We start from the raw sequence: 17,056 nt of genomic DNA on the forward strand, positions 1-17,056 counted from the left end.
TATTCATTTTCAGACATATATAATCGATCTTCAATGTATAATACAAATAAATCGCAGTGCAATAGCCTGGGACTTTTTAAACCCGTATTAGTAGTCTCCTCTTAAAATTCGTCGGTCTCCGATATTTGGAAACATTCGAGAAGCGACGAGGATGATTCTGGAGGAGGAAAGCATCTTTGCGGCGGCGGCGGGAGGAAGAAGTCTCTGGAGCCCTCGGCCAAGGGGAGGGGGCACGCGTCTGGGAACACGTGGGGATGGCCCTCAGTCGGCGAGCGACCGCGCGTTTCGACGGTCAACTTGCAACGGAATTGAACGTAAGTGATTTGAATACAAAGAGCAACATCGTATTATTTAATTGAAGTAAATGCCCACGTGAAAGCCACTGCGGCATGTTGAGAATTTTCTGGATTACTAAAGAGACATGGGAATGGAGGGGATAAAAATTGCAGATAGGTGCGATCTTCGATGATTTCTGCGGATTTAACCGATCGTCGAAGTGACTCACTGGGTATTTACTTTAGATATTCCTGACGCTGAGGAGGATTTTAGAGAATTTTCCTGAAACCGGAGGAATGACTTATTTGAATTAGATGAACTTTATTTTAGTCGAATAAGGAAGTAAATTTTTCGTGGAGAACGAATTTGTTGATAAATGGTTTATTTGTTGTTCGTGAAAGATTCATTTGGAATTATCTGTAACTGACACATTTTCACTGACACAAATATAGGATTTTTTTTCTTCCGAATGGAAGCTTTGTAGTAATTCAAATTTAAGTTTTGGATTTTTTGTATTATATCGACTCGGTATGATCCGAAAAGCCCGAAAATGCAATTTTTAGTATGTAACAAAGTTTTTCTTCAATTGTTCGCTAATGAATGGATGGAATTGAATCTTTTTTTTTCAAATGTGGGTATTGTTGAGTCCTATCAATCGCCATCAATTAAAATTTAATTTATCGATTAGTTATTTTAATTTTTTAATTTTTTCGAAAATCGGGTGTCCCACGATCTTTTCCAAAGAAAAGCATGGGCAATATCTCGAATCGAAAGTGAGAACTCGAACATGGTGGATATCTCGAACGAATGAAGAAAGTAAAGCGGTTTTTATGAACACAATCGTCTTGCGTCGAATTTTCATGAAGCCCGCCTATCAAACAAAAGGGAATTCAATACCATTCTATGAAATATGAATAAACGATTCATAATTGTCCAAATCATTTAGCTCAGAGGAAAATAGAATAATTCAACTTTCTTAATATTGCGTTTACTAAGGTTTTCTTCGAACAAAGTTGATTAGAATTAATATCTAGAATTATGAGATTATCTCACATTTTTGACGTTAAGGATAGGAGAATCTGAATGCAATATAGTGAAAATGATGATCGATTTTTTCACTCTGAACAAATAATATTAATATCCAAATACAAAATTTCTGATGTGAATAAAAAGAAGCTGTGACTCAATATTCCAAATGAAGTTTTAATTTTTAATCTGGTGCTGAAAACACGAGATGTCAATATTCTAAGGACGGAATTATTTTGATGAGATGAACAACAAATTAATTGAATTACCGTGTCAACTAACTAAAAATTGATAACAGTGTGGGCACGCACTTTTACCAGAATATTGTAGCGTATTCCCCCTCCTACTATTCTAATTGTAAATGGAGGAGATCATCACGTCTTGGGAGCGATCATCAGATAAAAAAGAAGAGAGGATCGTAACTAAGTTCAAGCCTCCTCCTTAAGTAGAAGAAGAAAGTTCTTGTTTTGTAAATAAATCGCCCTTTTGAATACTTGTGAATCCTTTATTTATTGCTTAAAAGAAACAATATCAACAAATATTGAATTCCAGAAATTCGCACTCTAAAGTGTGTTCTAGAAGGAATTGAATTGTAATTATGATTAAAATCTTATTCAGTGAACATAGGAATTAAAACGAGCTCATTTATCAATATGAAAATTTACCAGCTGATTAATTGGGGGATATGATTCTCATCGGTCGTATTGATATTTTCAATGAAAAAGGGCATAATGACAGACCATCAAAATGATTGATTTACATGAAAATTTAAATTGAAAAAACACGACTGTTTTACCACTTCGTTACTCAATCAGCGATTGAAGCACCTGACCCCAACTAAAAAAACAATCATTTAACCACAACTTAAGAGACGATAAGAAAAAATCGCAGGCAATGTCAGATTAATATCCCCCGAACTTTGATCAGAAATCAAATTACGAAAAAATAAAAATTCCGCGAAGAAGGAAATCAAAGTTCATTCGACAAATGAAGTCAAATCTAGTCACGATGAATAATTCAGATAGCCGTAAAAATGTTGATCGGGCTTTAATTAAAATTCGGGCTTCCTAATTTCAATATTTTTGTTTTGCTTTTTAGCTAATCAACACTCGAAAGTTTGATGATTGAGAGTCACTACAATTTCTTCATTTATTTACTTCATTCGATCACCTCGGGGATGATCCCATAGTCGCATCTAGATGCGATACGACATGATTCACCGGTTCCAGTGGACACAATCGTCCGATTGTGCTGTTTCTGTGGAATAGAGTTGTGAATCACGTGTGCAATTTATATAAGAACATTTTTACCGTCGCCGTTTCGGAAATGATAGCAAGATTCTTGCAGTCGTGAGACGATTGTCTGGATAACGAGGGATCTAGAAGATTTTATTTATCATGCACATGTCGATATTAAAATTTTATCATTTTCAGACATTCTGTCAGACTTATCCGATTTTTTGGTTAATTTCATATTTTTTGTTAAATGAAATTTATAGAAACACATTTTTCGGTTTTAATTGTGGGTCAAATGGTCTTGAGGATCAAACGACCCTTGAGGGCGCGAGGGTTAAGGGTCAACCCTTTCTGATAACCCTTTCTTAAGGGCATTTGAACCTGGACCCTTCACGTTCTTAAGGGTCGTTTGACCCTCAGGACGACTTGATTCTGTTAGTTGAAAAATCTTTTTGTTCTTAGTTGAGGGTCAAATGGTCGTATGGATCAAACGACCCTTGAGGGCGCGAGGGTTAAGGGCCAAATGACCTTTTCTGATAACCCGTTGTCTAAGATCATTTAACCCTGGGCCCTCAACATTCTTAAGGGTTTTTTGACCCTCAACTTCAAACGTTGTTAAGAGTCATTTGACCCTCAGGATGACTCGGTGCTGTCAGTTGACGAACCTTTTTTGTTTTTAGTTGAGGGTCAGATGGTCTTGAGAGTCAAACGACCCTTTATGGCAATCGAGGCTAAGGGTTAAACGATCTTATTGGTCAAACAACCCTTTATGGCGATCGAGACTGAGCGTCAAATGGTCGTATGTGTCGAACGACCCTTGAAAGCCCAAGGCTCCAGGGTCAAATGACCCTTTCTGATAACCCGTTTCTTGAGACCATTCGACTCTTAAACGTTCTTAAGGGTTTTTTTATCTTCAAAACCATTTGACCCTCAACTTTAAACGTTCTCAAGGGTCGTTTGACCCCCAGAACAATTGAATACTAAGATAATTTAGTATCTGAAACAGCGGGGACACAATTTAGGAAATTTTTGTTTTTAATCCAGGGTCAAATGGTCTTGAGGGTTAAATGGCCCTTTTGGTGATCCAAGCTAAAGCTCAAATGGTCGTATGGGTCAAACGAAACCTAAGGCCGTTTGTAATTGAGGGTCAAATTGTCGTAAGGGACAAATGACCCTTGAAGACGTGTAGGATTAAGGGTCAAGTGACCCTTTTTAATCGCCCTGCTCTAATCCGTTTGGCCCTTAAGCCTAATCGTGAGGGTCAAATGACCGTTAAAGCCGTTTGGAATTGAGGGTCAAATTGTCCTAAGAGACAAACCCCCCTCGAACGCGAGTAGGATTAAGTCGAGTGACCCTCTCTGACCGCTCTTTTCCAATCCACTTGACCGTTAATCCTAAGCATTCTTAAGGGTCGCCCGACCCTCAAAACCATTTGACCCTCACCTAAAAATTTGAAAAACAGTTTCCTGAGTACTATTTTTCCTGGTATTTCATTTTCCACTGCTCTCCTCTACAATCATTGACTTTTAGGATGATTCGGGTGATAACCGTAACCTGTGGAACCCTCGGGCTCGCCATGGTCTTCCTCCTCGTGCTGATATTTACCTTGAGTGAGACTGCGAGGTACAGGCTTAAATTCCTGATATTCCTCATCGGCGCGGCATTCGCCACGACTTGGCCCTTGCCTCTTATGCTCCTGCGTCCCAAGCACTGGAAGAATGCCCTGTAAGTCAACCTCAACCCTCCACAATAGTCTAGATCAATGAAAAATACGGAAAGAAATTTGAAAAACCCGCACAGAGAAAAATCGTTTTTTTTAATACACTAATAATTTCTCCAGAATTCCAGCTTGGCAATTGCGAAAGATTCTCAACCTCATAGGCCTGAAATTCGTGGTCCAAGGGAAGGAAAACATTGTAAAAAATTCTGGCGCTGTTATCGTCATAAACCACCAGAGTGGGCTCGACCTTGGCGGTGAGATAACACTTCCTTTTCGAATTTAAAAATAAATTTCTGTTCTCATATATTTTTTTCAATTTTAAGTTGAAGATTTTTATTCAACGTAACCATTTGCACATTATTAGTCGCAGCCGAAAATTCAATTTAAATGCCGTAAAAATGGCGGGAAAATATCGAGAAATCATTTGAATGAAATGAATTGTAAAAAGAGAAATAAATTGTAAAAATAATTTAATTTGAAGTGACGAATAAAATTGATGACTTGTTCAGTTCTAGCTGAACTGTGGCCAGTAATAGATAACTGCACGGTGATAGCTAAGAGGGAGATCCTGATGTACTCGGGATTCTTCGGCCTGGCAGCATATATGTGGGGAACGATATTCATCAATCGTGAGAAAAAAAAGACCGCGCAGGAGACGTTGAATTCGACGGTTGAGATCATAAAGGGGAGTGAGTCGAAGCTGCTGCTGTTTCCCGAGGGCACGAGGCACTCGGAAAACACACTGAAGCCCTTCAAGAAGGGCGCCTTCCACGTGGCCATCGCTGCGCAAACGCCGATTCAACCTGTGGTCGTGTCGAAGTACTATTTCGTGAATGATAGGTTGAAGAAATTCGGATCAGGTGAGGGGAATATCTCGGGAAAAAGGGGCTCTGGTGGAGAATGGTTGAGGGTCGGACGACCCTTAAAAATGTCTGGGGCTAAGGGTGAAATGGTCTTGAGGGTCTAAGGGTATTAGAATGATGAGAAAGGTCATTTGACACACAAGACAATTTAACCAACTCGAAACACTTTCAAGAGTCGACCCTTACGATCATTGGGTGGTTTGACCCTTAACTCCTAACGTCCTGAAGGGTTGTTCGACTTTTACTATTATTTGACCCTTACCCCGAACGTCAGTAAGGGTCATTTGATCCTTGAGAACATTTTTTGTTTTGGTTTTAGTTGAGGGTCGAACGGCCCTTGAGAACGTGTGGGGTTGAGGGTCAAATGGTCTTAAGGGTTTAATGGGCTGAATTAGGGTGATCAGAAAGGGTCTCAGAATCTGACCCGTATGCTTGCACGTCTTCGAAGGGTCAGTCGACCCTCAACTCCAAACACCCTCAAGGGTCGACCCTTACGACCATTGGGCTCTTATCTCTACTTCATTAAAGGTCGTTTGACTCTCAATTCCAAGAGTCCTTAAGGGTCGGTTGACTTTTACAACTATTTGATCTTTACCCCGAACTTGAGTAAGGGCCATTTGACCCTTAAAAACAATTTTTGTTTTGATTTTTGTTGAGGACGACCTTTGAGAACGTGTGGAGTTGAGGATCAAATGGTCTTAATCAATGGTCTAACGGCTTAGATGAGGATGATCAGAAAGGGTCAATTGACCCTTCGATACCCTTTGGCACGTCCTCAAGGGTCGACCCTTATGACCATTGGACCGTTATCTCAACTTCATGAAGCGTCGTCTCATTCTCAAAATAATTTCATCCTCAACTTCAAACATCGTCAAGGGTCGACCCTTACGTCCATTCAACCCTTAGAGGATGGCATTTTCTCATTACTAAATATTTTTGACTCAGTTATTCATTTAATTAATATCAAAATATTAGATATATATCTTTTCTATTCCGATAAATGATAAAAAAATGACCTAAATACATCTTCTTCAGGGACTAGTTACATAAGGATTCTCCCACCAATATCGACCGAGGGACTGAAGAAAGAGAATCTTGAGGAAGTGATGAACAAAACTTGGGAAGTGATGAATACGGAATTCCAGAAAGTCAACGAGGAAGTAAAGAGACAAATCGAGACAAAAAAACTTGACTAAATATTACAAAAATTCCATTACGAGCAAAAATCCTCGCAAAATTTTTCTAATTTCTGGTGAAGAAATTTCTCCAAGCGTCCAGTGAACTATTAAATTCCCAAATATTTTATAATGTTCTGTATTTATATGTATAAAGATGTTAATATTGTCTTTGTAATAAATTATTTCACACAAAATACGACATTTTTTTTTCTAAAACCACTCACTAAATGAAACGATTCCTTAATTAATAATTTAAAAAAAAATTGAAATTATACTTACTTTATCGATTCTTTCTAACTAATTATCAAATTATCTCATTAACAAGCGGATTTAGGCAAAAATGTCTAGGAACCTTTTTTATAGCTCATGAAATTTCCTACAAAAGATATGACATTTCTTCTTAAAACCGCTTATCACCGAGATAATCCTGAAATGAACGAGAAAGGATGAAAAGGGGCGGAAAAGAGGAATCACTTATTCATTGAATAATGATTTTCCGTATCCATTTGTACTCAAATATCATTTATTCCTTTTCCACAAATATCCTAGGTACATTTTGATCATCAGTCGGTGCCTTGTAGCCCCGCGGAGACTGGCTATGAACTTTAATACAAAAAAAAAAAATTGCCATCGCCATCGTCTCCATCCCTAAACGTAATACTAACAATTATCTCCTCATTCTCACTTAAACGATTAAAAATTCATTTACAAGTTTCAAGCATCGATTCAATTGAAATTTAATGTACACCGTCGATTTATTCATACATTGTAATTCCGATACACTAGTTCATTCAATTACTAATAAATTAAATTTCAAAGAAAAATTGTACAAATTTTTAATTACTGTGGACCTATTGCTTGACGTTATTAATTAGTTAGAGGTAATTGGGTTTTCAATTTCGTTGATTTTTCATTATTGGTCAACTCTTTTCTACTTTCGCACTGAGAAAAATCGTCTTGAGGCGATGGAAATGGACTCAGTGTTGGAAACAAGGGGCTTCGAACGTCGACTATTTTACCCTTACCCTTGAACGTTCTTAAGGGTTGTTTGACCCTTAAGACCGTTTGACCCTGAAATATCAGGGAAAGTGACTACTTGACACAAGTCAAGAAACTTTTTTTTGTTTTTAGTTTAGGATCAAGCCACCCTGCACGACGTTCGAGGCTAAGAGTCAAATGATAATCGTAAGGGTCAAACGACCCTTAAAGGTTGAAACGACCCTAAGCGCTTTTGGAGTTGAGGATCAAATGATCGTAAGGGTCAAACGACCCTTAAGCACGTTTGCAGTTGAGGGTCAAATGACCCTTTCTGATCACTCCGATCTAACTCGCTTGACCCTTAGGACCATTTTACCCTTAACCCCGAACGTTCTTAAGGGCTGTTTGACCTTCGAGGCCATTTGACCCTGAAATATCAGGAAAAATGACTACTTAGCACAATTCAGAAATTTTTTTTTTGTTTTTATTTGAAGGTCAAACGACCCTCGATGACCTTTGGAGCTGATGGTCAACTGATCGTAAGGGTCAAACGACCCTTACGCACGTTTGGAGTTGAGGGTCAAATGACACTTTCTGATCAGTTAAATTTAACTCGTTCGACCCTTGAGACCATTTGCTCCTTAACCTTGAACGTTCTTAAGGGTTGTTTGACCCTTAACTAGAAGCAAAAAAATCTCCCTTTTTCACTCTAATGATTTTTGACCACTTATTCATCAGTCAGTTATCTCGGTAATGAGGGGATTTAGGAGAAAATGTCGTTCGATCTTTTTTGTAGGAAATTTAATTCTCTACGAAAAATATCTTGTCACATTTTGCCCCAAAACCTCTCATTACCAAGATAATTAACGAAAAAGTCGAAGAGAACGAAAAATAAGTTGAGAACTGAAGTTTCCGGTAATCATGATGTGAAATAACAAATTTTCTGAAGTGAAATTTGAGTTATTCAGCACAGAAATTCGACCTACAAAATCACCATCCCTATTACCAATGACTCTCAAAAGTCATTTGTTGATTTTAAATAATTCACTACTCGACGATTAGAGAACTATTTAAATTGATTTATTCATTTATACCAATAAATAAATAAAAAGTAAAAAAGTTCTCCCATGAAATCGTCTGAAAATAAATTTTCCTGGCTCTCTAACGAGCCCATTTCCACCCCTCCTACTCTCGCCTTTAATTGAAAATATTTACAAAACAAAAAATAATCAATAACGTCTGGACTATCGATAAGCCTATCGACATTGATAATATAATTTTTCTCAGTGCGTAGTAATCCATGATAAATTGCAATAAATCCGCTCAATAATTCCCATCGAATTGAAAATTAATAATAAACCCTCTAATACTGATTATCAATTAATCATTAATTTTCGTGTAATGACTGCAAGAGCACTAGAAAAAATCACATGTTCACTGCACCCAGGGGATTCGTCCCATTCTAACTGAGTCACCGGTCGGTATCTTACAATAAATAATTGTAAACGGTTGTACAATTGTTCAGTTAGCAGTGAAGTGGCCCAACACTTGAATTTCTCACATTTCGTTTATATTTTCACGATTATCTCCGTAACGAATCGATTTACAAAAAAATGCCATAAAACATTTTTCATAGAGAATTCAATTTCCTACAAAAAATGTCTTATCACATTTTCCCCTAAACCCACTCATGACCGAGATAATCACCCAATTAACAAAAAAAACTTCATGTCGACCCTGGATTACTTCATTAATACCATTTCCTCATTGCTCGTTTATCTCGTTCACGATCGATCCTACGAGGAAATGCTCCTGAACCTTTTTTGCAGAGAATAAAATTCCCCACAAAAAATGTTATATGAAATTTCTCCCTAAACCGACTTGTTCTCCGGATAAATCCACTTCACTCTGGATCTCAAAAAAAAATTCCCAAAAAAGTTCGAAAATAATCCTCCCACGACTTCTAATACTTCTCGACTCGAGAAATCATTATCTCCGGGTCACAAGGGCTCCCAGAGGGTTGAGAAAAAATCATCAGTAACAAAAAGAGAATTACGAACCTCAGGGGAAAATTGATAGTCTCGCAGTCTTTGAAATTTCTCCTCGAAATCCACCGGAGTTATCTCGAGCTCGACGAAATCATCATCGCCTCGTCATCATCATCATCATCATCATCGTCCTCAACGTGTCCCTCCAGTTTCAATGGATCCAGGAAAACTTCTCGTGATGAACTCAATTTATTTCTGTTTTTTTTTAAGGGATTAAACTAGGGTGCACTGTGTTCACTCAGTTTAAACGTCCTGAATACGGTCTGTCGGGAATTCGGGGAGGAATTGTGGGTACTGGGCGCCTACAAAACATATATCAAACATAAATAAATCGTCATCAATAATTATAAACAAGAAAGATGATAATTTCAATCCGTGAAGAAGAAAAATTCATCTCAATTTTTTCGTTCATTTCTTCTCAAGCAGTTTTTATTGATTTTGAGGGGGTGGGGGGGAGGTATGGGGGTCAAAAATGACCCCATCGGAAGGCCGGGAAAATTTCCGATTCAAAACACTGGCCATGAACCCATTTTGACCCGGCCCTTTTCCGAAAATAAATAAAAACCCCTTATCCAGATGAAAATTTGGTTCTTTAATATCTTGAGGTCTACCGGGGCAAAATGGGTTCATGACCGATGTTTTGAAACGAAAAAATCCCTGGCTGTCCAGTAAAAAATATTCCCCCCCCCCGAGATTTTCAAAAATTAATTAAATTAATTACGTGAAAATTGTTTTCAATTTTTGGTAATTAATTATCTTCTCCGCAAATTGATGTGATTGATTGAAAAATTGAATGCAATGACATAGTGCACACAGAAACAACTAAAAAAATTGAGGAAATCATGCGGAAAGCAAAGCAAAAGGACAGGGAGATGATAGATATAAGAGTAATGAGGAAATTAATTGATGAGATAATGAGATGAGGATGGGACACAAACACATGGAGTTAATTAATAAATAATCGAACGTCTGAGCTCACATCTCTCACGTCTGTACCTGATTGGTGACCAGAAATGCGTGACTGTACGTTCTCGTGAGTATTTTTCAATTATTTTAATTCTTTAGATAATTTCTCATCGTTTTTTCATTCCTCTTATCGAATAAACTATAACATATTACTTGCTATATACACATTTATATTGCTTTAAACGGTGTGTAGCCCTTCGCAGCAGAGGCATGCCTATTTTATTCTGTGTCGAGTAACTAATTGCGTAATTGGGGGAGAAAATAAAATGGGAAAAAAGGAAAAGTAACTGTTCAGGATAATTTAGGGATTTTTTTGTTTTTAGTTGAGGGTCAAATGGTGTTGAGGGTCAAATGACCCTTGAGAACGTGTAGGATTGAGGATCAAATGACCCTTTCTGATCACTCTGATCTAACTCGTTAACCCTTGGAACCATTTTACGCTTAACCCTGAACGTTCTTAAGGGCTGTTTGACCCTCGGGACCAATTGACCCTGAAATATCCGGAAAAATGACTACTTAGCACAATCCGGAAAACGTTTTTTTGCTTTTGGATGAGGGTCAAGTAACTCTGAACGACGTTGTCACTAAGGGTCAAATCATCGTAAGGGTCATAAAACCCTTAAGCACATTTGGAGTGCAGGGTCAAATGACCGTAAGGGTCAAAAGACCCTTAAGCACGTTTGGAGTTAAGGATCAAACGACCCTTACGCACGTTTGTAGTTGAAGGTTAAGTGACCCTTTTTGATCGCTCCGATCTAACTCGCTTAACCCTTAGAACCATTTTATCCTTAACCCTGAATGTTCTTAAGGGCTGTTTGACCCTCGCGACCATTTGACCCTGAAATATCCGGAAAAATGACTACTTAGCACAATCCGAAAAACGTTTTTTTGCTTTTGGTTGAGGATCAAGTGACTCTGAACGACGTTCGGGGTTAAGGGTCAAATGATCATGAGGGTCAAAGGAACCTTAATGACCCTCGAGGTTGAGGGTCAATGATCGTAAGGGTCATACAACCCTTAAGCACGTTTGGAGTTAAGGATCAAACGACCCTTACGCACGTTTGTAGTTGAAGGTTAAGTGACCCTTTTTGATCGCTCCGATCTAACTCGCTTAACCCTTAGAACCATTTTATCCTTAACCCTGAATGTTCTTAAGGGCTGTTTGACCCTCGCGACCATTTGACCCTGAAATATCCGGAAAAATGACTACTTAGCACAATCCGAAAAACGTTTTTTTGCTTTTGGTTGAGGATCAAGTGACTCTGAACGACGTTCGGGGTTAAGGGTCAAATGATCATGAGGGTCAAAGGAACCTTAATGACCCTCGAGGTTGAGGGTCAATGATCGTAAGGGTCATACAACCGTTAAGCACGTTTGGAGTTAAGGATCAAACGACCCTTACGCACGTTTGTAGTTGAAGGTTAAGTGACCCTTTTTGATCGCTCCGATCTAACTCGCTTAACCCTTAGAACCATTTTATCCTTAACCCTGAATGTTCTTAAGGGTTGTTTGACCCTCGCGACCATTTGACCCTGAAATATCCGGAAAAACGACTACTTATCACAATTCAGAACACTTTTTTTTGTTTTTATTTGAAGGTCAAACGACCCTCTATGACGTTTGGAGCTGATGGTCAAATGATCGTAAGGGTCAAACGACCCTTAAGCATGTTTGTAGTTGAGGGTCAAATGACCCTTTCTGATCAGTCAGATCTAACTCGTTCGACCCTTGAGACCATTTGATCCTTAACTGTGAACGTTCTTAAGGGTTGTTTGACCCTTAACTAGAAGTAAAAAAATCTCCCTTTTCACTCTAATGATTTTGATCACTTATTTATCTGTTAGTTATCTCGGTAAAGAGTGGGTTTAGGAGAAATTGTCTTTCGACCTTTTTTGGAGGAAATTTAATTCTCTACAAAAAATATCTTGTCAACTTTCGCTCCAAAACCTCTCATTAGCAGGATAATTAATGAAAACGATAAAAAAGTTGAAAACTGAAGTTTTCGGTAATCATGATGTGAAATAAAAAATTTCCTGAAGTGAAATTTGAGTTACTCAGCACAGAAATTTGACCCACAAAATCACCATCCCTATTACCAATGACTCTCAAAAGATGATTTCATCATAGTCTCTCTCGTACTCGTTTAAATACTGAACTTTACAATCAAAATTACACTTATTCACGTGATGCACGAAGTAAGCGTTCATAATTAACTCCTTATTTATACATAAAATGTAAGGCTGTAGATGGAAGCATGTATAACGTGTCCACCGAGTAAAGTTCGTCATCGATAATATTTCTTTCAATTTTTTCTATTTATTCATTTATCTTCATTTGTTGATTTTAAATAATGCACTACTCGACGAATTTAGGTTTTTATGCAATTGGAGTTTGTTAATTGTTTAATTGTCTCGTGTCAGTATCAACGAACAAAACTCGATTTTACAGATACAAAGTTTCGGGGAATTAATTGGAAAATCAAACGGCAAAATCAATATGAAAATACGGAAATTAAATAATAATTCATAATTTGACAAAAATATAAATTTTTTAGGGAGAAAAAATATTTTTAAAAATTTTAAATCACACAATATTGATAAATAATTGCATTGAATGATAAAAATGGAAAATATGTTGTAAACAATTTTTATTATTACAAGACTGATCGATTTTCATTTGAAAAAATCAATTATTTATGAAAAAGTTGGAATTTGTCAACAACAAAAAATCTAGTAAAATTGGCTAATCATGAAAAAATGTTTTTAAACAATCGTTTGACACAACAAGAATGAAAATTGAATATTGAAAAATTTTTACTCATGAAAAGTCGATTGATTTTAATTAACAAAATCAGTTTTTATGGGAAAATTGAGATTTTTCAATGAAAAAAAAATTATTAGAAAATATCCAAATGATCTATATATCATTACAATTGATTTTTCACCTAAAAAATCCAAAAGTTGACCATTATATTGAATTTTTCAAATAAACCATTATCGAAATCTGCTTGCAAAACTCAAAAAATCGGTTTAAAAAATGAAAGAAAATTTTTTTTTACCAAAAAATGGAGATTTTTCAGTCAAAAAAATTATTATAGAATATAGAAATGATCTATATATCATTTCAATTGATTATTCATTTAAAAAACCCAAAATTTAACAATTATATTAAATTTTTTTAACAAACAATTCTTAAAATCTGCTAAAAAGGCTCTAAAAAACCATTAAAAGTCGGTTTAAGGCTCGGGTATACTATCTTTCGAATGTTATCTGGATTTTTTTTATCTTTCGTAATCCAAAATTGTCAAATGAATGGTACATCATGTATAAATTCGCAAAAATTATGATAGAATGATAAAAAAAAAATAGAAAAAATTCTGAACTTTTTCAAAGAGCATTTTTAGTTGAGATTCAGAATGAGTTGAAAAAAGTGAAAATTACAAATATCTGATTCGCTGTGGTAAATTATGTATTAGCTATCATTTTTCATGGTGGATAACAAAACACTAACTCCTCATGGGAAGTGACAGCTAGGTATCTCAATTTTCAAAACAGTGGTATGTAGTCATCTGCCATTTTTACGTGATAAAAGTGTGATTAAAAAATTCTCCAAAATATTACAACTTTTTTCAAAGAGCCTTTTCCGTAATAAATGTCTCTGTGCAGTGTGGGAAAAGATTTACGAAATCAGTCTTCCCCCTGCATGATATTGGGTGACAGGCCGCCATTTGTCATCGTAAATCAGATACATTGTTCAATTTCTTGTTATTCAACTTATTCTGAATATAAATTAAAAATGCTCTTTGAAAAAATTAAGAATTTTTTCTACTTTTTTAAAATTATTCATTCATAATTTTTCAAAACTTCTGCATGATGCAGGACGTAATTGACAATTTCAGATGACGAAAGCAGAGATGGGCATAATCATAAATTATCATTACCATTAATTTAATAAATACTCAATCAAGTAATAGAACTTAACAATTTTCAATTATTAAATTAATCAACAATTAAATATTTAAATTCCGAATTATTTTACCAATCAAAAATCGAATTCGGAAGAATGACGATTATTTGATAATCTCTAGTATTTTTTAGAAAATTTCCAATTATTTACCTAATAGTTATTTGAAAAATTTAATTTCTCAATTATTTATTATTTTCCAAGTTCCGATGATAAACGAATGAATTCGGTTATTTTGGGGAAAAAATTCTCTTAATATTTCTGGAATAATGATTTATGCCGATCACTGAACGAAAGATAAAAAAAAACATCGAGACAACGTTCGAAAGCTAGTACCCCCGGGCCTTAATGTTTAAATAAAGGCGCAAATCCAAATTTTCCAATCAATCTCCAAAACTTCCTCCCCCATCCCCTCCCCCTAAACAACCACTCGTGCACGATTCCCTACAACAATAATAATCCACTTATCTCAAATAACCATTACAAACTACCCTTTACACTCGACGACTACAATAATAATATCTCCAATAATTAATAATTAATATTTTATTCACCCCCCCCCCTGAACGACCTCCAGTCCCACCATTCAAATACCTACAAATTAATAATCATTAACAATATGCATCGAAGTGCTCATACCTCCAATGAAACCTCACGTTCTCCCACAAGTTATTCTTACACTAATCTTCACAATGGTTCACAAAAGCGGGCAATAACACGTTGGGAACAGCGTCGACTGCTCAACGACGATAAAAAGCCCTACAATGTCAGCAATTATCTCCATTGTTTATAATCTCAGTTAATTAATCAAAAAGTGGTTTTAGACAATTTGAAAATACTGGAATTACTCCGAAGTGGTCGTAAAATTGGTTAATTGACTTGTCAATGTCAACGAAGAAGCGTATCCAATCATCACTTTATTTAATTTTTTCTCAATAATCATCATTAGCAAATTGTCATCAACAATTGACAACAGTGATTCAATCCCATTTAATTAAAATAAATCAATGACATTTTTGAAAATTTTCCTGCACCACTCGACAGCTCGCAAAATTTCCGCTTCCAAACCCTAGTCACAAGCCCATTTTGCCCCACAAAATGGGTTTATAACCAGGGTTTTGCAGAGAGAATTTTCCGGACTGTATAAAAAAAAATTCCATTTATGTCGATTTTTTAAATCGAAAACAATTTGTTTATCGGCAAAATTCATCGATTTACGTTAATTAGTGGTTAATTACTTATTTATGAATTGAATAACTCAATCAGTGACTCGAGGCTCATAAACTCCATGTTCTCAACCCTTCGTTGTTCACATCTATTCAAATATTTATGACTCATGTAATTTGTTTTATTCAAATATTCCTCTATTAATTTTTCAAAGATAATAATATTCTTCTACACAAAAACTAATTGATATGCGCGTGTTTTTTTTTTCACAATCAATCATTCTCATGCTGATCACCAGCGGTTCGAACTTGAAATCTCCCGTAAATTTTCTACAATTTTTACGCTAAATAAACAATTTTAAAGAATAAAAAAATTACCGATAGTTTTTCGAATTTTTAATTGTTCATTAGTCGTTAAATTTGACGCTTTTAAATAAACAATTTTCATCAATGGCCTACCGAACGTGGGGTTATCCTACAAGCCCTAGTTTGTCTTTTATTTTCATTAATTAATGCAATTTGCAACAACAATTGATATATTTTTAACATAGATCTCTCGTTTTTTCTCTCTCTCTCTTTTCGCTTTTTGTTGATTTTGTAATCTCATTTTTGACTTTTGCCAAGTCTACCGACTCTCAGGTATTGCAGTGCATTCTATGGCATCTTTGTTCACCATTTATTTAATTGTTTACTGTACAGTAACATTACAATAATCCACTTGTGGTTTTTTTTTCATTTATTTATTTAATTTTCTCTGGTTTCTGGGAAATTCCCGCGGTCGATACGAGTAATAATTAACAATAATGACTAATTATTTGTTAACAATTGATAATAATCAACAATTATTCGTCTGCAACAATTGTTTATCGATTATTATTAATTATTAATTAATAATAATTAATAATTTTGGTGATAATTATCGGGTTATTGTTAAAAATTATCATTAATCGCAATAATTATGTACATCTGAGGATGGGGAGGGAGTAATTAGGCCTGGATAATTGTTCATTAATTAATTATAGAGGGAAATTGGAAATTTGGAGTGGAAATTTGTTTTTTCTTGCGTTAATTTTTGGAATAATTAAATGACGATTGATTTTTCGGTGGATTATCTACTCGCTGTAATTTCGGGATTACAATTAGTGTCGAGTAGTTTTTTTTTTTCACCAACAGCATGACACATTTATTTATTTATTTTTGCATTTGTTATGCTGTTTTTTTTTAAATTTTCTGCCCTCATGCAGGAGATTATTATCACTAGATTCGTCAGTGCAGACAGAATTATTATCTATTATTTTTGGTAGACTTTTCAAGGATTTTTCTGAACACAATGAGATCGGCTGGAGAGGAATTAATTAACGGTAATTAATTAATTGAATAAACATCGGTGGAGTTGTGGAGGAGATGCAGCGAGAGTTGATGGATTTATTGAGTACTTTGGGGATATCTTGGGATCTACTGGGCTTGGAGAAAATTGTTGAGACTTTTTTGGAGGAAATTTAATTCTCTAGAAAATTGTCTTTTGACTTTTTCTTGTAAAATGACTCATTACCGAGATAATTAAGTAATTAACAATCAGAAATTGTGGTTTTGAATCTTACGTCTCATTATTATTGTTTAATTATCTCAGAAATTAT

The 17,056-nt window shown here is 35.6% G+C and overlaps 2 protein-coding genes across 10 annotated transcripts in view; one reads left to right on the top strand and one right to left on the bottom strand.

Annotated features, from left to right (window-relative positions):
• The first annotated feature begins 269 nt into the window (after positions 1–269).
• LOC107039155 (1-acyl-sn-glycerol-3-phosphate acyltransferase alpha) lies at positions 270–6,475 on the top strand. The gene is made up of 5 exons (XM_015258629.1): positions 270–314; positions 4,068–4,262; positions 4,378–4,511; positions 4,767–5,117; positions 6,156–6,475. Exons 2-5 carry the CDS (start codon positions 4,069–4,071, stop codon positions 6,314–6,316), a joined length of 840 nt encoding a protein of 279 aa, XP_015114115.1. The 5' UTR covers positions 270–314; position 4,068; the 3' UTR covers positions 6,317–6,475.
• A 328-nt stretch (positions 6,476–6,803) lies between these two features.
• LOC107039164 (dynamin) overlaps positions 6,804–17,056 on the bottom strand; it is a 36,078-nt gene continuing 25,825 nt past the window's right edge. For 8 of the 9 annotated variants that reach the window (XM_015258644.1, XM_015258643.1, XM_015258642.1 and 5 more), the window contains one exon: positions 6,804–9,626. In XM_015258644.1, the coding sequence (XP_015114130.1) occupies positions 9,563–9,626 (64 nt within the window). In that variant the 3' untranslated portion in view covers positions 6,804–9,562. The remainder of the gene's footprint in view (positions 9,627–17,056) is intronic. The other variant, XR_001460949.1, reaches the window with a different exon arrangement.

The sequence above is a fragment of the Diachasma alloeum genome, unplaced genomic scaffold (assembly GCF_001412515.2).
Source record: "Diachasma alloeum isolate Michigan unplaced genomic scaffold, Dall2.0 Dall_scaffold_00294, whole genome shotgun sequence".
Lineage (NCBI taxonomy): Eukaryota > Metazoa > Arthropoda > Insecta > Hymenoptera > Braconidae > Diachasma > Diachasma alloeum.